The following is a 23,509-nucleotide window of genomic DNA, read 5'->3' on the forward strand; positions in this document are numbered from 1 at the left end:
TTTCTCCAAATCAAGAAATACGGAGAGAAAAAACTGTTTGTGTATGAAGGCATCCCTTATATTTGACTCAATGCGGACAAGGTGGTCTGCGGTCGACATCCCTTCTCTGTAACCACACTGGTAAGGATCTAGTAGTCTATTGCTCTCAAGGATATAGATTAGGTGCCGCTTTATCATCTTTTCAAAAAGCTTGCAGAAACAGCTTGTCAAAGCGATAGGCCTGTAACTACTAGGTAAGGACGGGCCCTTACCCTGTTTGAGTATGGGTTTTATTCCAGCTTCTTTCCAGGAAGACGGAATATACCCAGCGGCCAACATGACATTAAAAAGTGAGAGGAGTGTTTTCTGTGTTTCAGGGTGCAGGTATTTGATCATTTCATAAATGAAATGGTCGCCACCTGGTGCTGAGCTGTTGCAACTAGCAAGAGAAGTTTTGAGCTCAGCTAAACTGAACGGGCGGTTGTAACCTTTATTTTGGGCACATTTCCAATCAAGGCGCTGTCGCTCTGCGCGTTCTTTGAATTTTAGGAATGACTGTGAGTAATGCGATGCACTGGAGATATACTCAAAGTGTTCCCCCAGACAGTCTGCCTGGTCTTCCAGACCATCTCCATGGGTACTTACTAAGGGCAGGGGGTTCGTCTGGCGGCCTTTTAGTTTATTCACCCTATTCCACACTTTTGCCTCGTCTTTGTAAGTATTTATTTTAGATATGTACCGCTCCCAGCTCTCTCTCTTTGCACGTCGACGTAGTCTCCTGCTTGAGATTTGACTTGTTTGAAATTAATAAGGTTTTCTGCTGTTGGAGAATTACGAAGCAATCCCCAAGCTTTGTATTGATTTTTGCGTGCATTTCGACATTCGTTATTCCACCATGGGATGTGACGGTTCTTTGCCAGTCCGTTAAATTGTTTAATGCATTTTGTTGCAGCGTCAATAATAAAACCAGTTAGGTATGCCACAGCATCGTCTATGTTAAAATCAGAAATGTCGTCGCATCCTAAACACGTGATTTCTCGAAACAGTTCCCAGTTTGCTGATTCGAGGTTCCATCGAGGGAAATGCGGTGAGCATGCATCTGGTTTGGTTAAGTTTAGTGTAATTGGGAAGTGGTCACTCCCATAGGGGTTCTTGAGAACAGACCACTCCAGGTAAGGAAATAGTGAACTCGAAACGATGCTCAAGTCTGTGGCCGAGTATGTGTTATATGTAATATTGTAATACGTTGATTCTTTTTTGTTCAATAAACATGCACCTGAAGAAAATATAAAATTTTCTATCAGGCGCCCACGCGCATCGGAACGCGAGTCGCCCCACAGGGGGCTATGTGCGTGTAAATCACCAACGATTATGTATGGTGGAGGAAGTTCATCGATAAGGCTTTGAAACTCTGCTTTAGAAAATTGGCAGGAGGGGGAGACGTATATCGAACAAACTGTGATTAACTTTCCAAACAGCACAGCTCGGACTGCAACTGCCTCAAGGAGAGTTCGGAGTTTGATTTGCTGACATGCAACACCCTTATCGACTGTTACGGCTACACCCCCTGAGGAGGTGAGTGCATCTTCGTGGTCTTTGCGGAAAGTGGCATATTGCCTTAGAAAGTTGGTCTGTGTTACTTTTAGGTGTGTTTTTTGGACACACAGCACCTTTGGAGTGAACTTGCGAAGGAGTTGTTTGACATCATCAAGATTGTGAATAAGTCCTCTCACGTTCCAGTGTATTATTTGGGTATCCATAACGGAAACGAGGTTAGTGCTGTGTGTCTAGAAAGAAAATTTAGGTTACAGGACCCTTTTCCGGTCCTGTAATGCGATGGTTCTCTTTTTTTGAGCGGTCGAGCGATTCCCGCCGCTCCTTAGGCGTTAGTGCCGCCCTTTGACTTGGTGTCGTGTCCATCGCCTCCTACGGAGCGCTGGACGCCCGCTCTTGTGAGCGATTTGTTTGTTGAGAAAGCCTCTTCTCAAAGGATGAGGCCCTTGAGGCCACCAGCCCGGAGGTCGACGGCTCCTTCTCGGATGACGGAGCTGCGCTAGCCGTAACCACCGAGGGGGCAGGTGACGTCACTGCCGGCTCACTAGGTGTGGGACGGACAGCCGCCGGAGGCCATCGTAGCGCTGCCCCCTGACGCGCCACTTCAGCAAAGCTATTCTTCGGTAAGAAGGATACGCGCCTGCGTGCCTCCTTAAACGAAATGTTCTCTTTGGTTTTGAGTGCCACTATTTCCTTTTCTTTTTTTCAATGTGGGCAGGACCGCGAGTACGCGGAGTGCTCCCCTTCAAAATTTACTGTGTGGAGTGTTCTGGCATGACTCGGACAGATGTTCATGGTCGCTACATTTAGCGCAGATTTGTCGGCCACGGCAGTTCTGGGAACTGTGGCCAAACCTTTGACACTTAAAACATCGGATAGGATTTGGGATATACGGCCTCATCCTGATCTTCACATAGCCTGCCTCGATTGTTTCGGGCAGGACACTTGAACCAAATGTTAGAATAAGATGCTTAGTCTGAATTTCTTTACCATCGCGCCTCATTTTGATTCGTTTTACACTGATCACATACTGGTCACTCCAGCCTTCAAGTAGTTCAGCGTCTGTCAGATCAATTAAGTCACTATCGGATACAACACCACGCCTGGTGTTCATGGTGCGATGCGGTGTCACATTCACTGGAACGTCCCCAAAAGAAAAGATTCGGCAGCTTTTCAAACTGATTTTTATCTTGGAGTTCCAAAAGGAGATCTCCACTTGCAAGTTTGATTACTTTAAAGCCTTGGCCAAGAACATCGGTCATTGATTTAGACACTAGAAAAGGAGAGATCATTCTCGCTGACTGCGGTTTTCTCCGAGTGGATGACATGAAATTTGGGAAAGTTTTCATTATGACGACCATAGAACTTAAATACTTCTTCGGTGCGCCCTCGTTTATGAGGGCGATCAGGAAGGGGTGGAAAAGTACTTGCCATAGATATATGCGGAAATTCGGCAGCACCGCCAGCCACCCACCATGGAGCCCAACAAGGGGACGCTGCAGGACCGTGAAAAAACATGGCCTGCACGCGCCAGCTGTACGACACTACTGTAACCAAATCTGTTATAACCAAGGTTGGCTATACCACACAAGGTTAACTCTTGCTGCCTGGGAAAAGTGCAAATAAAAAGGAAGCTAGGAGGAGACAGGAAAGACCGAAAGCAAGAGAAAGACGAAGATTAGAGAGGAGGACAGGAAAAGGCAACTACCGATTTCCCCCGGGTGGGTCAGTCCGGGGGTGCCGTCTGCGTGAAGCAGAGGCCAAAGAGGTGTGTTGCCTCCGCCGGGGGGCCTTAAAGGTCCAAACACCCGGCATCGGCTCAACCTCCAGGATCCCCCTTTCCCCGGACACGGCTAAGCCGCGCACGGCTACATGCTGGAGGGTCCGACCCTCGTGTTCTCGGGTACGTGGTGTCGCAACACACCAAACGCCTGCTGACGCAGACGCCCCTGCGGGGCGATGCCAAGTCGAGTAAGGCAAGTCATCGCGGTCGACGGCAACTTTTCATTGCTCTATGGAGCCCTTCAAGCCATTGGATGCTTCCATGAATCAACTTTCACGATTGGCTAGTTATTGCGATTTCTCTTTCGATTGTCCCTACCTGGCCGTAGTTCTGTAAAGTTTCATAACGGCCTACGCATTGTAGTAGCTAAATAAAGTATATTCAGTGGCGTCCCTGATGTAAATATTAAACCCAATGCTGGAGGCAATGCCAAAAAAGTAATCTCGAAAGCGAAACCGTGCCCTCGGTAACTTATCGGACCGGCGTAAAAGAGCACATGTCACCGCAGATGCCACTACGCCCACTTACGTTATGTCGCCTAAAATGAAACAGTGGTGAACGCAGGCAGCATGCAATGAAAGACAAAGTGAATATAAGCAAGAGACCACTAAGCACGGATCTTTGTTCCTTCTCAGTGCCGCAGTTTGATTCCGCGCTGCCGTCCGCTACTGTGCGATAGCACCCTCTGCTAGACTACTAGCAATTCACGGTCCCTTTCTTCGCTACCATCAACACCTGAGACACCGAAACGCGCACTAGAAATTTATCGAGCGTGATGAAGCCCGGCGTGAGAGTGAGGGCGCAGTCTTGCGTCACTTGGGGCACTCTCCTTCTCAGCGAACGGAGTGAGATAGCAGCACCCCGGTGTGGCCCGCAGCCGCTCCGTCCGCCTAAGCCACGGTCCGTTTACTTTTCTGGCCGACAGTACATAGCTAGTATGTTGGCGAGAGCCTTGTTCAGGCTAGACCGGTCATTCGTCTGCAGGTGGCAGGCAGTTGCCCTCCTGTGCCTTCTCTGGCTGTACTTCGAAATGGGTTGGGTGAACTCTGCCGTAAAGGGCGTTCTACAATCGGTGATGAAAACAGCTGGGACACTTTGTCGCAGCAGGATGTTCTCGAAAAAGAATTTCGCCACTTCGGCTGCGCTATCTTTCGGCAGAAATTTCGCTTCACCGACGCAAGTGAGGTAGACCATCGCCATGCCGATCCACCCGTTTTCGGATGTTGACCAAGGTAAATGTACCTGGTAGCGAAGCTTCCATAGGAGCCCATACGTTCAAAACATGGCGGTCTATCGGTGGTCCATGGGGCTTAGCGCCATCTGTATGTGGTGGGAACACTTCCGGCCGACGAAAAAATAATGTGACGCCATGTCCGTTAAAAGCAGAAGTGACGTCATTTTGTTTTTGAAGGCGCGAAATTTGTTTTGTTGTTCTTCCTTTGGAGCTACATATTCAAACGCCCTGCCATTCGACTGGATCGGCGTTTCGAGCTTTCAGCGTGGAAAGCGATGCAGGAAAAGGCCAGCCGTACGGTTGTCGAAATCGCATCCCTGCACAAAACATACTTTCTTTGGAGGCGGACGAAAGCTTTAGGTGTAGAGTGCTGATCCTATTGTTGGATGCCAAGCCCATCGGCCAGCGCGGTCGCACGAAAACAACTACACAATTATCTGGCGGTCGTAACTCACTACATTTGACTGAACAGATTAAGAAGCAATGAAGCTACCCACGTCACCAAATTCAGACAAACTTTGACAACAAGAAAGCACAAACTGTGAGGGGGGCGTATTTCAACAGGTGATACGAGTGCGCCTTTCTGCCCATTTCAAGACGTGCGTTGCATTGCGAGTGATAGTGGCGTCAACGCCCCCTGTAGCGATGGGCGCTTAAAAGAAATGCATTTATTAATAACAATGAAATTAAACTTGTATTTTCTTAACTGGTCAAGAACGTATAAAATTGTCTAGGAATTTTATTTTCGTTGAATGAATCTAACTGTGTCTCGTTTGAATTAAAAAACGCGTTTTTCTTTCCCAATGGTTGTTTCATCCAAACATAGTCGCGCTTCAATCGCTCCTCCCATAACCCCCCATGCAGATGTCGCTGACAATCTGTACTGGGGCTCTATTCTGGACACGCATGGCGGCTGCACGGCCGCCATTATCCGCCATGTTTACTCTCTGATTGGCTGTCGAAAGGTCACGTGTTTTGAAATTTGTGCCGGGAAGCGGAAGTATTGCAAAATGCAATTTTGCGTTTTCATCAAGATGACGAAACGTGACGTGGAGCTGCAAATTTTATGAACTAATACATTTTTTTGGTCCTTGGCAGATATATTGTGATGTTAGCGCTTCAAAAAGAATGTGAGCGGTAGCGTGCACAAGCCAGTGCAATGCATCTGCAATTGCGCGAATATGTGGTGGCGATCCAAGATATGCGCCATGCCAGCTTGCTGATTGGCTGAAGGAATATCTCGTGAGGAGCGTCACAGGAAGGGCTGTTTCGTAATCGTCATTTTGACGATGCGTGACGTTGCGCTGGGCCGCCATTGCTGAGATTTTCCGCCATAATTCTTGCTGCGACGAGCCGCGCGAATTATGCTAATGGGCAGCCATATGCAATGGCAGCCGAGAGGAATGCGTATCGCCACATTTTCCCCGTCGTTTGGCGCCACGAAAATCTTTTGTTCAAAACGCGTGCTCATAGTATTTGCATCGCTCTCGGGTGGTGTTGGCATTTGTGTTTGGGGCCATCGTTTTTTGAAAGAACGCGTTTATACGAAATAATATTGGTTGAATATAGCAAACTTTCAGCAATGTTGTCCACTTTTCACTGCTGCATTTGTATTGTAATCGAGATTAATGCCTTTTCGCACAATCAGACGTTATGACAACGGCATCTTTCTAATTTATAAAAAGAAATGTACGCAAGGCGGCGCCTTCAAGTTTCCTCCCGCGGTGCGAGAAACCAGCGAAATGAACAAGAGATGGCAGCGCCGGCGCTTGCGTCGCTCTAGTGGATATCTCTGGCGCGCGCAACGCTATCGGTGATATTCAGCCGTCTCTCAGCCAGCCGAGTCGGGCTGAGTCACTTGCGTTTCACGAAATAGCGATAACGAGGCCTAGAACGTGCGCGCATCACCACTGGTAGGTCGCGTATGTTGTCTCAAGCAAGAAAACAAGGGCATTGGCGCCAACATGCGATGACTCATTGCATTTTCCAGGGACACGCATCCTAGCTATTGAAGCAGACGACGGCTTGTACGCAGCAGACGACGGAAGCGAGAAGCGTTTTCGACGGAATAATCATACGCTTTGAGATAGCTGCTTTATTTTTACTGCGGAGGAAAACTGTTTTGCTTTACCGATAACGCTACATTCAGTGCCTTCATTTCAGTTTCTTAGGCGAAACGTCAAGTTGGCGTCACGTTACGTAAGCAAAACTGGGCCACCGGCGCCATTTTGTTTGCGTCGCGCCTACGTCACGCACCGAAGAAAATGGCGGAATGTCCAGAATAGCGCCCCTGAACCGCTTTTCGCCCGAAGCTTCGCGACCTATTTGGATCGACCTTGTGTTGACGCCTCAAAGGTTACCAGAAAATCCATCCCGATCTGTTGTAATGGTAGGCAAGGAGGCTCAGTCGACTGTTGTAATCCCGCTGGCATCGTCGGTGGCGTGTTTAGTCGCTGAGAGTCTCGGCATGTCTTGAGGTAACGGGCGACGTCGGTGTTCATGCTTGGCCAGAAATACCTTTCCTGTATCCTCTATAGCGTCCGGAAGAATCCGAGCTCCGCAGTGGCCCGGTCGTCATGTAGGGCGTGCAGTAGCTCTGCACACAATGTTCAGGGCACAACAAGAATGTAGTTGGCGCGGACAGGTGAGAAGTTCTTAATGAATAGGTTGTTTTGCAGCGGAAACGAATACAATCCTCACCCTAATGCCTTAGGGAAAACGTCAGTGTCCCCTCCCAAATACTCGATGAGGCTTTTTAGCTACGGGTCTGTTCGTTGCTTTTGAGCGACGTCCTCTGCGCTTATGCTTCCAAGGAAGGTGTCGTCATCCTCATCATGTTGCGCCGGCGGGTCAATGGGGCGCGTGATAGCCAATTGGCATCAGAGTATTTTTGTCCGGACTTGTAGATTAGAGTGTTGTCATATTTTCGCACTGTCAGGCTGAACCGCGCCAGGGGTCCTCATGGGCCTTTTAAATACGCGGGCCACAGGAATGAGTGATTCTCGTTGACGACGTTGAGTGTCCTGCCATAGAGGTAGGGGCGGAATTTTGCTGTCGCCGAAATGATGGTGAGGCATTCCTTTTCGGTCGTAAAATATACGCCTTCTGCTTTTGACAGCGACGTGTTAGCGTAAGCTATCCGCCGTTCAAATCCGTCTTTCCGCTAGGCTAGGGCAACACCGAGGCCTAGGTTACTTGCGTCAATGTGTATATCTGTATGTTCGTCCTCGTCGAAGCAGGCAAGTACTGGTGGCAACTGCATGTGTCATTCGAGTTCTTGAAATGCGTCTGCTTACGGCGCTTCCCACTGCTGTAACTTTGCTAAGGCAGCTGTAACCTGTGGGTCGGGGTGGACTCCTGATGCGCACGTAACAAATACAGCTGGGCCACTTGAAATCATGAAGCAGTGTGCCCATCATGTGTTCAAAAGCAGCTGGAGCATTACATAAAGCGAAAGACATGAATCTATTTTTTTAAAGGTGCTTTCCTCGCGCTTCATGTCGTCAAAGCCAATCTGCCAGTAACCGGAACCAAGGTCAATGAAAGAGAAGTACTGCGCACCGTGGAAGCAGTCGAGGTCCTTATGAACGCGTGGTAGGATATAAACGTCTTTCTTGGTGATCTTGTTGAGGTGTCAGTAATCCACGCAGGAGCGCTAGCTTGCGTTCTTTTAAATTAAAACGACAACGGACGCCCTAGAAATGCATGATGCTTCAACAATTCGTGAACAGAGAATCTTCACAACCTCCGTTTGAACGGCTTGTCATTCATGCAAGGACAGACGGTATCGTCACCTGTGAATATGGTGTGCGTCACCGGTCTCAGTACGGTGAGTCGTGAGAGAGCTATGGCCGAAAGGGCGACCCAGGTCATTTATGTCGCTGAACGCGGAGAACAGCTGGCGCAACTGGTCGGCGTGGTGTGGAGGACGTTCGGGAGTAAAAACGTTTGCGAACTGAGAAAGGACAGCCGGCAACGAAGATGGAGTCAACGGGAGATGACGTTATATAAGCACACACGGCAAAAAATTATCAAACTAGCGAGGAGGACTGCGTACCTTAGGCTATGCCTTGCGGTAGGACGTAGTCACCGATTCTGAAATTGACGAGATGAAGGCTCGCAGTTTTGTTGGTGGTAATGGCGACGTTGTGCGGAAGAGCAAGGTGATGGGCAAGGAGCAGGGCTGGGCAAAGAAATTTGCAATTGTATTTTTTTTTCACGCGCACCGGTTTCTGTTGCTCCTTCTATTATCGCTTTCAGGGACACAATAGCCCACGACCACCAGCGAAACAGCACCCACACTCCTTACGCCCTCTCCCCTTCGGAAGAACCCCACCTATATATACATGGCGAGGAAATAGTGTGTCGCCTTATAGAAGACAATTCCACTTGTTGAAACGTTGGCTCCTACTTTTACCTTGTTCTCGTTTTGCTCATCGTCTCAGAGTTTTGCTCATTATCTACAGACCTAATAATTAAGCCAGAGAATGCTCAGTTGATGCTGCTGTGAAGCAGCTGCTAATTTCTTTCGTTATCCTGGTGCCATCAGCATTTGCGAGTTGTACTGCTATAGAGTAGTGTGTGATATAAACATATAATTAATCAATATTTGAAGTATCTGTTATCAGTTTCTTGTTTGAAAAACAAAAAAGCGTGGCTCTAACAAGGGTAAAGGCGAAATGTCGTAAGTGATAATCACAGCTTTAAATTCCGATGTCTTGAATTCTTACGAATCCTTCTATTTTCATTTGTTTAACGGCGACTCATGCAAGTTAGGCTTGAATTTTGTAAGCGCGACAGCAGTGTGTCATTAGGTAATGGTTATATAGCGTGCAGCTGCTCACTGAATATTGAAGTATCTATAGAGAAGTAAAAGAATTACGAATGTATTATTAGAGTACCCTCTTACCTGTACGCCGTAATTATTTGGTGTAATGAATGGCTCATGGAAATAAACACTAACTAATATAAATTTATGTGCGTGTCACGGATACCTTGATATTTTTTGATTTATCTATGAAGCGTAGCGTGATTAGGACATTATTACGTGCATCAAACATAAACATTATTGCGGTACCCTACATCCGCTGGAAGTGAATGCCAAGCAACAATAGTTGTTGGAATTCTAATCCTCCAGCACTGTCGGAGGATAGCGCAGGCGACAGAGTAGGTCTGGACATGGAGGACAATTCTTGACGTGCAGATTCCAGTGGGCGGTATTAGGAGTCCTCGAGCTGTCCAGATTTGAGGACGTTCTCATGCAGTCTTGACTTTCTTCAACTGGTTGGCAAGGGGTCCAGTCATCATGGAGTAGTGGGCTCCTGTGCCCACTAAGGCAGTTACTACATGGTCATCGAGAAGCACGTCGAGGAAGGAGGTTCTCTGTCCTGTGTTGCAGTTACGTCTCGTCATCGGATCATGGCTGCGTCGTGCTGACTTGTGGCTGAAACGTACGTGTCGTCAGGTCTATTGTCGGGGTATTTTTGCTTCTAGGCTTCGCCGGAATGGCGGCATCTCGTCGATATATCGTCGAGATAGTCGTTTCAGTGTATTCGTCGGCGGTGGAGGATCTCGGTCAGTTCGACGAGCAGCAACCGCACCTCCACCGGTTGCGGCTTTAGATTTCCGAATATGGGCTTGCAGGCCGGCCCGGGGCTGGGCCAGTGTATTGTCAGTGTCGCGGTGAGAGTTACCGGCGCAGTTTTAGCGTCGAGAACCCCACTGAGTGGCGGCGAAGTATTCGATGATGTCTCGAGGGCGCTCAGCTAGCTGTGTACGCAGCGCGTTGACGTGAACCTTGGCAGTCTCAAGTCGCGGTATGGGCATCCGCGGTACACGGGGCCGGCTTCCCCACGATGGTATCATAGCGGGGGTTGTCGGGGATGCGCCAAATGCCTGTATTCCTCGGGGCGTTTTGCTGGCCCACAGGTGGGTGGGGTGGCGATGTCGGTGGAGGTGGTGGCGAGGCCTGGCGACGGAATCGCGACGTCATGAGGCTGTGGCCGGGGCACGGAGGGGGAACGTAGCGGCGGGCGAGGGCAGCGTATATTGACACGTGTACTTATCTTTATATCGGATGACAATGTTTCGCCGCGTAATAAATGTTATCGCACAACGCGCGACGCGCCTGCATGGATCCGAAGTTTCTGGAAAGTTATCGATGCTTCTATCCACTGTCTGTTGTCGCCGAACCTTGTGTTATCTGATGTTATCGCGTGACATGAATGATGTAGAACTTTGTGGAAGGCACGTGGGTTCCAACGATTAGCCTGGAACATCCAACGACTGCTGTATACAAGCCAACGCGCTTGACCCACTGATCACATTTTCGACGATCGCCGACTGGGTTCGCCACTATCGTTGTGCTATATGGGCAGCATGTTTTGTGGGCATAGGTTCTCCCAATAAATGTTAGTTTTGTCGTTCGCAGTATTGCTACTGTGTTCTTTACCGTCACCACCGCGTGACATCTGGTGCAGGTGCTCTACGTTCACGCACCGGACTCCCCAGACAAGCCGTATTCCAAGCCTGGACCGCAAACACAACACCAACGTTCCCGGAACGCCGACCAAGACGCCGGCTACAGCAGCTGCCCCCGGAACACGGTCTTCTCCCAAATGCGACCAAAAACACAGTCCAAGAAGATCGTTCAGAAACGACCCAGAAGACATCACAAATGGCGGCCGCAGCAGCCCAGGGAACCACCCACGTTCGGCGGTTCCACACTTAAGGACCCGGAAAGCTGGCTGGAAACGTATGAAATGGTTGCTACGTTCAGCAGCTGGTAAACCGACGACAAGCTGCGACATGTCTATTTCCAATTGGAGGACGCCGCCAGGGCGTGGTTTGAGAATCGAGAAGCCGCCTTGACGACGTGGCACCTGTTCCGAAGCGGCTTCCAGCAAACATTTGCAAGCGTCATGCGAAAAGAGCGAGCCCAAGCTCTACTGGAGACCAGAGCGCAGCTGCCGAATGAGACACTCGCGATCTTCATTGAGGAAATGAGCCGTCTGTACCACCACGCCGACCCGGAAATGTCCGACGAGGAGAATGTCCGCCTACTGATGCGTGGCCTAAAGGAGGAACCTTTCGCCGGAATGGTAAGGAGCCCATCGAAGACCGTCGACGAGTTTCTTCTTGAGGCGACGAGCATTGAGAAGACACTGGAATTGCGGAACTGGCCATTTGACCGCCGCACCAAGCGAACAAGGTGCACAGAAGTTCAATAAATGGCCACCGACGACCTGCGCGAGACCATCCGAGCAGTCGTACGAGGGGAGCTTAAAAGAATCTTGCCTTCATCGCAGCCTCAAGTGGCCTTAATCGCCGAAATTCTCGAAGCAGATATCCAGCGTTCACTCGGAGTTCCCGAGGTGCAACCAGAATCATCGCAGCCCCAGCCAGTAGCGATGACCTACGCCGCCATCGCCCGCCTTCAAGGTTCCCTCTCCGACCGCGCCAGGTCCCTGTAACGCCGCAATTCCGTCGACCACCACCGCCGCCACCAGCACGACCATCCGTCGTCCAGCGCATCTACGCGAGGAAGACGGACATTTGGCGCGTCCCCGACCAACGCCCGCTCTGCTATCACTGCGGAGAAGCCGGCCATGTGTACCGCCGATGCCCATACAGCGACGTGGGATTGCGAGGGTTCGCCGTCAACGCACCGCGCCCTCGGGAGGGTGAACGCCCTCGTGACATCACCGACTACCTCGCCGCCACTCAGTGGAGCCCTCGACGGCCGTCCCGTTCACCGTCACCAGGCGGCTACCTGTCGCCACAGCGAAGACCAAACACGGGCCCAGCCCGGGGCCAGTCAGCGAGCCCATATCCGCAAAACTAAAAGCAGCCACCGATGGAGGTGCGGTTGCTGTTCGTCGAACTGACGTAGATCCTCCGCTGGCGACGAATACGCCAAACATCCTGTCTAGAAGACATGTCAACGAGACACCGCCATCCCGAGGAAGTCTGGAAGCGAAGAATGCGCCTACGAAAGACGACCTGACGACGCCACATATCAGCCATAGGCCAACGCAACGCAGCCGTGATCCGAAGCCAAGACCTAACTGTAACGCCAGACAAAGAACCACCGACCTCGACGTGCTTCTCGACGGCCGCGCAGTCACCGCCTTAGTAGACACAGGAGCCGATTACTCCGTCAGGACTGGACCCATCGCCGCCCAGTTGAAGAAACTTAAGACCGCATGGGAGGGCCATCAATTGGGACCGCTGGAGGACACCTCCTCACGCCGACTGGAATCTGCATGGCAAGAATTAACATTCATGACAGGACTTACCCTACCACCTTCGTTATCCTCCAACGGTGTTCACGAGACGTCATTCTCGGTATGGACTTCCTGAACCAACACGGCGCAACCATCGACCTTAAGTCGAAGTCAATAACTCTGTCGGAAGACCATGCGATACAGCCGGAGAGACCTCGTAGTCACCACGTCTTGAGTGTGCTCGAAGATGAAGTGAGCATCCCGCCTCACTCCAGCATTGCTGTGGTCGTCATAGAAACAACCGCTGACGTAGAAGGCGTCATCGAGGCAAAAAATGTCTACTACTTGACCGCGAAATTTGCGTCGCAACAGGGATCGCTTGACTCCACGGAGGAAAAACGAAAGCGTTGATGACAAACTTCAGCCAGTAGCTCAAGCACATCAACAAGGGCACGACGATCGCATACATCGAGGAAATTCTGGAAACCAACAACGCGTTTGTCCTCTCGAATTCTGCCGCACCTACCCCGATGACCGTAGTTCCCGAACCGGACTTCGACATAAATTCAAGTCTCCCTACGATTAAGCAACGGCAGCTTAGAAGTCTCCTTCGACGACACAAAGAGTGCTTTTCGGCATATTAAGATGCACCATATCATGCATCTTAATGTGCCATTAAAAGGCTCGGCCAGCTCATTAGCCATCAGATAGCAGGGCGTAGTGGGCAGTTGTTTCAAGGACAGTACTCGGCCAAACTCCTTCATGACTCTCGAAATGAAAGAAGAACCGCGATCACTGGTGATGTGCCTCTGTATGAAAAAGAGGGGGAATATTTTCAGGAAATCCTCTACAACATGCCTCGATTGAATTGAGGGCGGTGCTACAGCATTGGTGTATCGCGTTGCAAAATCCACCATAGCATATAACGATAATCGTTTTGAAAGGTTGGGGACAACCAACCGATGATATCTGTACCATCTCTCGAGAACGATGCCTCCTTTATAGGCATGGTGTCAGGGGGACGGGTTCCACCAAGTGACGAGGAACCGTCCGTTGACATGCGTCACCAGATTTCTCAAAGTACTTTGTGTCGCACTGGACGCCGGGCCAGTAGAAGTCTCCGGTGCTTCTGGTTAGTGTTTTTGTGGTGCCCTAATGGCAGGCTCATATGCCTTCATGTGCTAATTTCAGCCCTATTTCTCGCAGTTGGGGCACCACGAGTCGATCCAGTTCCTTCTTACAAGGTAGTTTGTGCTTGCGGAATAGTGTCCCGTCTCGAAGGAAGAACACCGGTTCCCGATGCTTCGACATTATTCCCTTGCCAGCAGCCTTGAAGCAATTCCTTGGCGTTTAATCGTCATTCTGATATTTCTTAAGCGCCTCGCTTCCTACACGCAAACAGGAAGTAACATCACAGGTAAGGTTGTGTCTTCCACCGCCGTTGTTTCCACTGCTCCTTTGCAGATTATATCTGGTTCAGGGAAAATTTCTAACTTTCCCTTCAGTAGGAAATCCTTGGATGCTCCGTGGGACGCCGAAAAATTACCGGATACTCTGTGCGCCGTTTTACCACAATTTTTGTTGCCACAATTTTTCCCCTCTCTTTTCTCAGTCTTCATGGGAACACTGAAGCGAAGTTGTGACTCAACGGGAGATAACGTATCCAGTAATACCACGTTTTGAAGTTTCCCAAAGTCATGTCATAGAGGGGTCCGCCATGCATTTCACGACCACCTCACCTCCAAAAAACGGACTCAGCAAGAAGACTTTGGCTTCTGGGAGGTGCCGCACAGTACGATCCTGGTAATAACACTGCGCTTGTTACAGTAAATTGGCCTATAAGAACTACGGCTTTCCGCGTGACAACCGTCTTTCAGCCAGTGTCCCGCAGCGCTCTAGCTGGATCCTTTTCCAGAAATCTTTTGGCAATGGATAAGTCACCGTTCCCGCCAGCTGTCACAGCGTGGTACACTGTAGTGTTCACGAAGGGAGTCTTCTTGCCATCGTGCAGTACGACGTAACCCTCGTTCTCTGTTCAGCTTGCACGTGTTTTGTCCACAGAAACCACACACCATGCCAGTTTCTTCTCCACCCTTGCGTCGAGAAACTTCTCACTGCTATGACGCAACTAGTCGCCATTTCGGTCATGCACTTGGAAACCTCTTCTGGCCCGCGACTAGCCGTCAGTTGCTGTATGACCATTTTTGTCAAAAAAGACAACAGCGGGTTGCCGTTTTCTCGCAGGCTCCAACTTCGATGCTTCCGGCCCCAATTTTTTGGGGCCGCGCTCTTACATTCGAGAGCGCCTGCGCTTCCTTAAAACTGCCAGCGTTATTACACGGTGAACTCAGTGTCTTGCAATTTTTTTTTTCATGACAATGATTCGGAGTGCTGGGGAATGGCTTTTTAATATACTCCTAACTTACGAATAATTCCACAAGGTATCATGGCTTCTCTCCGTCTTGCCTGTTTCTAGCCAACGCTCGAAGCAGCCGGAAATTCCTGCAGCGTAATGTAGGCTGGACTCCTCTTCTGGTTTTGCTCGGCGAAATACCTCCCAATAGCTTTCTGCGGTGTACCGGAACCGCTGCAGTAATTCCACTCTTAGCTGATCATAATTGAGCGCAGGAGCGGAATCTAAGAGCCTTCTGATGGTTAACACCTCACCAGTCCTACATAGGGTCAGTAAAAGAGCCCACTTCTCGGGACCATCTTTGACATGCCGCGACTTCAATACGCGCATGTAAGCGTCTAGGTCGTCACATGCTTCTTTGATGCATTAGCTTCTGAGGCTTGCAGACATCCCAATCACATGTGCCATTAAAGCGAGATCCTCCTAGTTCGTCAGCCTCAGGCGACTGCGGCCTGTTTGTACTTTCCTTAGGTGGAAGCTCGAGCTCTAGGATCATCACCTCTTGTTCTTGAGCTTTCTGTTGATGCTCTAAACGTATATGTTGCCGCTCTGCGTTTTCTTTCGCGGCCTCATGTTCCTAAGCGCGCTCAGCACGAGCTTGGGCGCATTCTCTCTCTATCCTTTCTCTGAGCGCAACACTCACAAGGCCTAGCTATCAGAAAAGTGCAAAAAAGTTTTTTTCCTTTTCCATGGCTCAGCTCCGTATCTGAGTAATGGCTTTCAATGTTAATAAGCAATCCTGGCAGGTATGCTCATTGTGATGGTTCTTAGGCCCAGGGGCACAGATAGAGGTAGCAAAGTCATAGAGAGGACAAACATTTATCAATGACAGGCGGCAACAATTGCATTCCTGATGAGCAAGCAAGGCACTGAACTGTTTCTATAGCGGTCCACGCCGCCCACGCCACTTGTGCTGTTACAACGCGTGTTCTTGCTGATGGTACGATGAGCCGTCGCAAGGTGTTCACTTAAAAGTACGTGCTTACGAGATCGGAGGCGTCGGCACTTGGAGACTTGCACTGCAATTTCTACAAGGACATTGTACAGGTGGCCAGTGCATGAGCAGACCCAGAACAGTTCGCACGACAGCACGGCAAGCCCACGCTGACAGGAACACGACACCATGGCCATGGCCCCAATAGGCGGCTTCTGTCGGACCCTTCCATGTGGCACGCCCGAACATCTTACTCTCAACCAGGGTCATCTGCTACTATCGCGTTCGAATGCTCGTTCCCCACAGGAACACCACCGACCCGTTCTGTCTCGTTTGCACCTTATCTCTGGCCTGGAACTTTGGTTCACAGCAGAACACGCCTGCCTCATCCCAGCTGGTCTGGTTGCATCGGCTGGGCCCGTGTTGTGCCTTAGGTTGAACCAATCATGTCGTGGCTAGCCTTGCAGTGCCAGCTCAGCCGTGTTCCGTTTCGAGAGCCTAGAGCTTCCACGCCCGTTTATCTCCTCCCTTCCTTTTCATCCTCCTCCTTCGTCTTGAGCGCAAGCATTCACTTCTTCGTGGCTTCCACAGACTTCATCTATGTCGCCTAACTAGTTTCTCAATACAGCCATCAAGTCATCGATGTACTCTCTAAAGCAGGAAAAGGGCCGCTTCTTTTCCGACCAGCTTTTATTCTTGGGTCACCTCATCAGCAAATCTGGAATGTGCCCTGATTCTCAGAAGGCGTCTGCCTTCACTAACTTTTCACAGTCAATCGACAAGAAGAGAGTGCACAAATTCCTTGGCGTGTGTGCCTATACAAGCGCTTGGTCAAGACGGTTTGCCGCATAGCAGAGCCATTGACCACTCTCATGAATTCCCACGTCTATTTCGAGTGGCAAGTGCCACAAGCCTAAGCATTACAAGAGATTTACCTACGCTTGCCAGTTACTTACGATGCTCACCCACATCAACGAAGACGCCCACAACGAAACAGGCACACACCAACGAAAGCAGGTAATGCCTCGTCGCCGCCCTGGCCAAAAGGAAAGATGGGCTCGTAAGGGTCGTTGCTTTCGCTAGTGAGTCGCCGTCAAAAGGGGAAGGCAATTATTCTACGATGGAAAAAGAATGCATTGCGGTCATTTGGGCTAACACGAAATTCCGTCCTTACCAATACAACAGGCCCCTTGAAGTCCTAGGTGACCATCGCGCATTGTTTTTAGCTGGCAAATTTAACAGACCCTTGACGAAGTCCCGCACGATAGACTCTGAAACACCAGGGATTTTACATAGCCGTCGCCTACAAGTGCAGACAAATACTCTCTGATGGCGACTGCCTAACACGCGCAACCATTGAACCACCGCCACAACACGAAGAGGACGACAACGGCTTCCTTGGAATAATAAGCGCTAAATACATCACTGAACAGCAACGAGCGGATGAGGACCCAGTATAACATTGTCAAATATTTGGAAGGCGACACCGACGTTGTCCCTAAGGCATTTAGAAGAGGATTGCCTTTGTTTTCGCTGCCAAACGATGTACTCATAAAGACGTTCCCACCAGTCCGCGCGAACAATCTTCTTGATGTTCCTTCAGCACTTCGTCAAGAAGTACTGCATGGCCTACATGGCGATCCGACCACTGGGCACCTCGGATTCTTCCGGGCGCTATCGGGGCTCTAGGGAGGGTATTACTGGCCACGCCTCACCACCGATGCTTCCCGTTTGTTCAAGACATGCTGAGACTGCTAACGGCACTAACCACCGCCGAAAAGGCCAAAGGGACTACTACAGCCGATTGAGCCTCCGTGCTGACAACTTCAGTAGATATCGATGGATTTGTTGGGACCCTTTCAGACATCAACATGTGGAAAGGAATGGATTATCATGGCTACCAACCACGTTACCCACTACGCCAAAATGCGAACTCTGCCTAAAGGTATTGCTGGCCAAGTTATCGCCATTGGAGTTCGTTTACGGATGAAACCCGTCACCGACTCTCGATGCCATGCTGCCGCGCATTACCACCGACGGAGATAATTTCGATGTGGCCGGCTATCTCCAGCGCACCGAAGAAACCCAACAGCCCACCTGCCTGCGTATCAAGAACCAGCAGAGGACCGACACCCAGGGGCCGAATCTTATAACGGTTCGGAATACGAACCGTCCGCTTCGCCGCTTACGTCACTAAATGGGCGACGCCCAAGGCGGAGGTGGAAGAAGGGGAGGACGCGACCAATAGACGGGAAGGTGCCGCCTCTGAAGTGTGCGTCATCACATGACGAACTAATCGAGGAACTGCAGAATGTTTCTGCTTGCTGAATAAATGTGAGCTATTATTTAAATATTTTGTTAAAATCTTTCAGGAATCATCGCGCGTTGACATATTTTTTATTGCACATTTGGAAATATAATATTACCGTTTGTTTAACTGTTCGTCGCCAGGTGGCAACCCACGCGCTAAAAATCATAACGACTGGACTAAAAAAATGTAGCCACACCATCATCACTATCAGTCGCGCTAATTTTGAATATTTGTTGGTACGGCCATTAAGTTCGAAGATGTCTTCGCACCGAGACGTCGTCCTCGGGCCACACGTCTCTCACCGACAAAGGGAGCTGCTCGTCTCCCTCATGGAGGAGCACCCCTACTTGGCGAAGGCGTCATGCGTGCTGGGGCCAATGCTTACCGTGGCGCGGAGAAGCGAGCTGTGGAACGAGCTGGCCGCCTTGCTCAACATGGAAGGCCCGGCTGTGAAGACAGCGGCCCAGTGGCGGCAGTACTGGAAGAAAGAAACCTACAGTTCCCGTCACGACGCCGCTGTCTTATCAGCCGAGCAACAGTAAGTACTGGAGTTCCGCTCATTGAGATGAAACACTGATATGCACTTCATGTACGCGCGCATTGCAGGGGAACTGGTGGAGGGCGCCTGCAAGGGCTTTGCGGCCGCATTCTTACATTGGTGGGCCGCAGCAGTGCGACCGGCGTCTGTGCGCCATTTTTCGTTCCACCAGAGCAGGTGAGAATCAAAATCACAGCCTACGTATTGCCATCGAGCAGGCAGGTTCGTGTTAAGCTAGGCGTCCATTGTTTTCGCGCGATTTGTAGCTATAACTTCCGCCTGCACCTATTCAACAAAATGAGCCACCGCGCCCGTTCGTGCGACATAACAGACGCTATTTTGGGGACAGCATGTATTTTGAAACGTCTTCTACGCAGGCGCCGCATTCTGCTATAGGTGTGCCCCGCGTAGCGCGCATGGCCGTCGGCACGAGACCTGGAACGAGTGGTGTCGCACGTAAGCAACATTTGCTGATTCTGGCAGCCACCTTTGTTCATTCGCATTGCGCACTATACATATGTTATCCCTTCCCTGTAGGATGTACCTTTGCTAAATGAAACTGCGCTGTACATGTAGTAATCGTTTCTACAAACACATCGCAGGTGGTGAGCCGCAACAGCAGCAGCAGCAACAGCATCGGGAGCCGCAGCAGCGCCAGGAGCCGCAGCAGCTTCAGCCGCATGAGGGACCAGCACAACCTGCAGCCAGCCTGCTGGACCATGAATATTGTGCGGAGCCACCGACTAGGCCAGGTAACACTGAAGAGGGTTTTGTCGAGTATACTTACTGAATTGGAGCACTGAGTGACTTTCAGTGGTGAAATGGAGTACTGCGTTATTATCACAGTTATTACTAGTCATTGCTCACGAAATGTAATTGTTATTTTGCTCATGAATTTTGCACCTTTGCACATAAAGGTGAACTGCACAGTGTGATGTTGCATAGTGGCACATCTGTGGAATGCGCCTTGTGTGATCCTCAGTATCGTGCCACTTTTTTCTTAGCTTGTAGGTACAGCCACTATCACCCTGCCACTATGCAGAAAATGCGGGTGTGAAATAAAACGACAGGAAAACCTTTTTGCCTGTCGGTTTATCCCTTTATTAGCACTAAAAATGCGGTTAATAACTTTTCCTTCAACAGATATAACTGTTAAAATACAAGGCAGTCGTACAACGTTCCGTGAAGTACACACTGCTATGCAAAGTAAGGATGGAAGAAGCATACTTGAAGAAAATATTGCAGACAAACCTTGAATGTGTGCTATTACTATGTATCAGTAGCTGTTTATTGTTGCTTAACAGTTGCTATTTTGTTCTAATGTGTGCTCATGCATTTAAAAAGGAGTCCTGGATGCATGTCATACATGGAGTTACCATCCATGCTGTTTTGACCAAAAAGCTTGTTTTACAAAAATGTGCACTAAAGCAGTGTCCCTTCTCCCTTCTTTTAGTGCCTTCTGTCTACATTGCTCACACCAAAGATATCTTACATGTTGATGCCTTACATGCCTTACATGGAGTGTTCATCAGTAGAACAGTGAAGCATCATGAATGGCAGCACAAGTCACTGTGCCACAATAAATAGGTTGAGGCTGCTCCATTTTTATCTGGCATTTGCAAGCTCATAAGAAATCTTCTCAGCTTAAGCCAGACTAGTCACAGGTGTGTAGGTGAGGTATGTGTTCAGGAGCAGGAATTACGACAAATCAAAAAAGACAAAATGGTGGTAGTTGTCTGCTTCTACACTGCATTGTTACCTGCATTGCTAAATACATAAAATGTTCCTCGTTTACGATGATTTGTGAGACGTTTTCTGAATAGCACATTGTTTGGTTTACAGTAGTGCAATGAATATCCATCCACAATTTCCTATGCTGCCAGGTTTTTCCTAATTGTGCTTGCTGTAAGTCAGTGTATTTGCTTAAAGGTCTGTACAGTGTTCTAGAAAGTACCATTTCCATGTTCACAGCACCTACACGCCAGGCACATCGTCCAAATCGCGGACCTCGTGTAATTGTCGAGGAGGTGATGGGCGAGGTCGCGGAGAACTACCTGCAGTCGGTGAGGCTGCATGAGGAGAATAACCAGGTATGTCTATTGTGCACTGTCACATAGATATCTGCAAGTAATGAAATGTTGGAATCGATGTACAGTTCTAAAATTTTGTGCGCACTATGCCATCTTACTTTGTGTGCTGCTAAACAATCCATGGAAATTAGAAGTGCACAACTTCTCGTGGTTGATTACCACCACATGTGTCAAGTATCACTGCAGTTATTGTGTTAACTGTTTGCTACAATACAAAATTATGCATTTCTATGTCAACGCTGTTCCTGTCGCAGTTATAGCTGTAGGAACAATCAAGAAATTTTGGAAAGGCTGGCAAGAGGCTGGTATCAACGGCAAGCTGTCTCTGGCAATGTCAGATGCAAGAGTGTAAAATACTGTCAATGTAGTATAATATGTTTTCAAGTTACATTTCGTGAATTTTGTTTCACAAAAATGGATTCTAGGAGCAAGAACACATTTTATTTTTCAGCTTGTCGCCATCAAGTGCAGCTATGCCTTAGTGCCTTTTAAGTACTCTTAATATAGGAGGGGAAGCGATTCTCTCTTGCCCATGGAATTGCGACACTACTTTGGCAGTGCGTTCACTGGCGTTATTAAATGAGTGTAATATTTTCGTCAAAGTCAAGGCAATGAAAACCTTGTTGGTGGCAAGATCCAGGAAATAGCATTACTCATAGGAATGTTTGTGCCTCATTTCTGTGCAGCGCTTACCAGGTGTAGGTCTCACATTAGTTTTATAAATGTTGCAATCGATTCATCACAAGTGGATACCTAAATTTGGCAACACGGCATAGCAAATTGTGATCTGGCACGTTACGTATGTATCTGCAGATGTTACGTCAGCTAGGCCCAACAGTGCAGCAGATGGCCGCTGCTGTGGAAAGAAACGCTGCGGCTGCCGAGCGGACTGCTGCAGATGCCGAGCGGAGTGCTGCAGCTGCCGAGCGGAGTGCTGCAGCTGCCGAGCGGGCTGCTGCTGCTGCTGAACGGACTGCTGCCGCTGCCGAGCAGCAAGGACGAGAAAATTCAGTTTAATTTATTTCCCATTTATGTTTCAGTTTGCCATCAAGTGTAGTGCAGGTTTTTTTTCTTTTTTCTGTTTCTGTTTTATGTTTCTGGTCGGCGTCCATTTTGCCCTTGACTGTTGTGCAAAGTCCCTCTCGCAAAGAACTGCTAAAGCGTGGAGTTTTTTTTAATATTTTGTAAAGTCGAGCAACTCTACGATAAAATGACCTTTGTAACGAAAGAATTAATCTTTAGTCCGCTTCGAAAGACGATAGTGACGCCGAAACTCCTCCTCTGTGAGCTCTGAAAACGCGTCTCGCACCTCCAGTCGTTGGCGGGAGCGGGAGAGCAACCCGAGGCAAAGGATGAGAGGCGCCGCCATGTTTGACGTACGTTAGAGATCAACGCGCGCGCGCGCACGGCCCGCGCGTCCCCGAGGAGGCATGGCCGGCGCGCGCGGCCAGAGTCGCAAGCCAACAGCCAAGCCACACAAAGCGGACCCCAAAGCGGACTACCTCTTCGCCGGTTCCTACGACCGGTTCGCTTTGAAAATGATTGACAGATGATTGAGGTTGTCATAAATTGCGGTACCGCCCCGCTGCCTCTGACGACCTGTGACGTAATCAAAATTTTGGCCAATCAGGTGAGGCCAAAGAAACGGTTCCCCAAGCGAACTGTTACAAGATTCGGCCCCAGCACTGCACTTTCCGACGACGCTACGCGAAATACCAGCCCGGTGACCCCGTTTGCGTCTGGACTCCTCTACGGCCACGAGAATTGAGCGAGAAAATGTAACGACCCTATTTCTGCCCCATAAGATCATTCGATGTATCGGCGCACCGGACTATGAGGGCGCACCAGACGGCGTTTCACAATCACAGTCGTGCTGCGCACGACGTCAAGTCATCCACGTGCTGCGTCTTAATCCCTTCTACGCCCCGTGAAAAACATTGGGGCCCTCTGCCTTTGTTGCTTTATTGTTTCGTTTTAATTATTACAGCGGTTATGTATTCAATTTCCTGTCTGTAGCATCGGGATTGTGCTTTTTTCAGGGTTACGTATTGACACGTGTACTTGTTCATCGTTCTCGGCTGAGCGCTTTTCACCGTCTATTGGAGCATCCTCAATTGCGGAAATAAGCGCACGATAGGTGGCGCGCTCATAAACGTGCGCCGCGAAAGGCGCATTCACGGCAAGAATTGCCTAGGATAGCAGCTTGGGCTTGTTGCTTTTCCATCCTTGTGTTAACAGCGCAAAACGTGGATGGAATACGAGATGAGAAGACGACTCCAGAAGCGCTGCCGAAACAAGCGCGCTGCCTTGCGCGCGCCTATTTCCGCAAGTAAGGACGTACCTTAACAAATTCTATCGCTCAGGCCAGGACACTTCTCCTTGTATCTGCTGTTTCTCGAATGTTATCGATGGTTTCATCTGTTGTCTGTTCATGATGAACCTTAATCA

The 23,509-nt window shown here is 49.5% G+C and overlaps 1 protein-coding gene across 1 annotated transcript; it reads left to right on the forward strand.

Annotated features, from left to right (window-relative positions):
* Nucleotides 1-18,690: 18,690 nt before the first annotated feature.
* LOC139047907 (uncharacterized) lies at nt 18,691-22,078 on the forward strand. Its single transcript, XM_070522081.1, has 6 exons — nt 18,691-18,971; nt 19,040-19,148; nt 19,349-19,427; nt 19,574-19,723; nt 20,943-21,061; nt 21,875-22,078. Exons 1-6 carry the CDS (start codon nt 18,691-18,693, stop codon nt 22,076-22,078), a joined length of 942 nt encoding a protein of 313 aa, XP_070378182.1.
* The last annotated feature ends 1,431 nt before the right edge of the window (nt 22,079-23,509 follow it).

This window comes from Dermacentor albipictus, chromosome 7 (genome assembly GCF_038994185.2).
Source record: "Dermacentor albipictus isolate Rhodes 1998 colony chromosome 7, USDA_Dalb.pri_finalv2, whole genome shotgun sequence".
NCBI lineage: Eukaryota > Metazoa > Arthropoda > Arachnida > Ixodida > Ixodidae > Dermacentor > Dermacentor albipictus.

Bases quoted from the DNA above. Each gene is read 5' to 3' on its own strand.
- LOC139047907 (XM_070522081.1), top strand. From the start codon at position 18,691: ATGTCTTCGCACCGAGACGTCGTCCTCGGGCCACACGTCTCTCACCGA. The intron at 19,428-19,573 runs GTAAGCAACATT...AACACATCGCAG, and splicing joins TGGAACGAGTGGTGTCGCAC to GTGGTGAGCCGCAACAGCAG. The intron at 21,062-21,874 runs GTATGTCTATTG...ATGTATCTGCAG, and splicing joins TGCATGAGGAGAATAACCAG to ATGTTACGTCAGCTAGGCCC.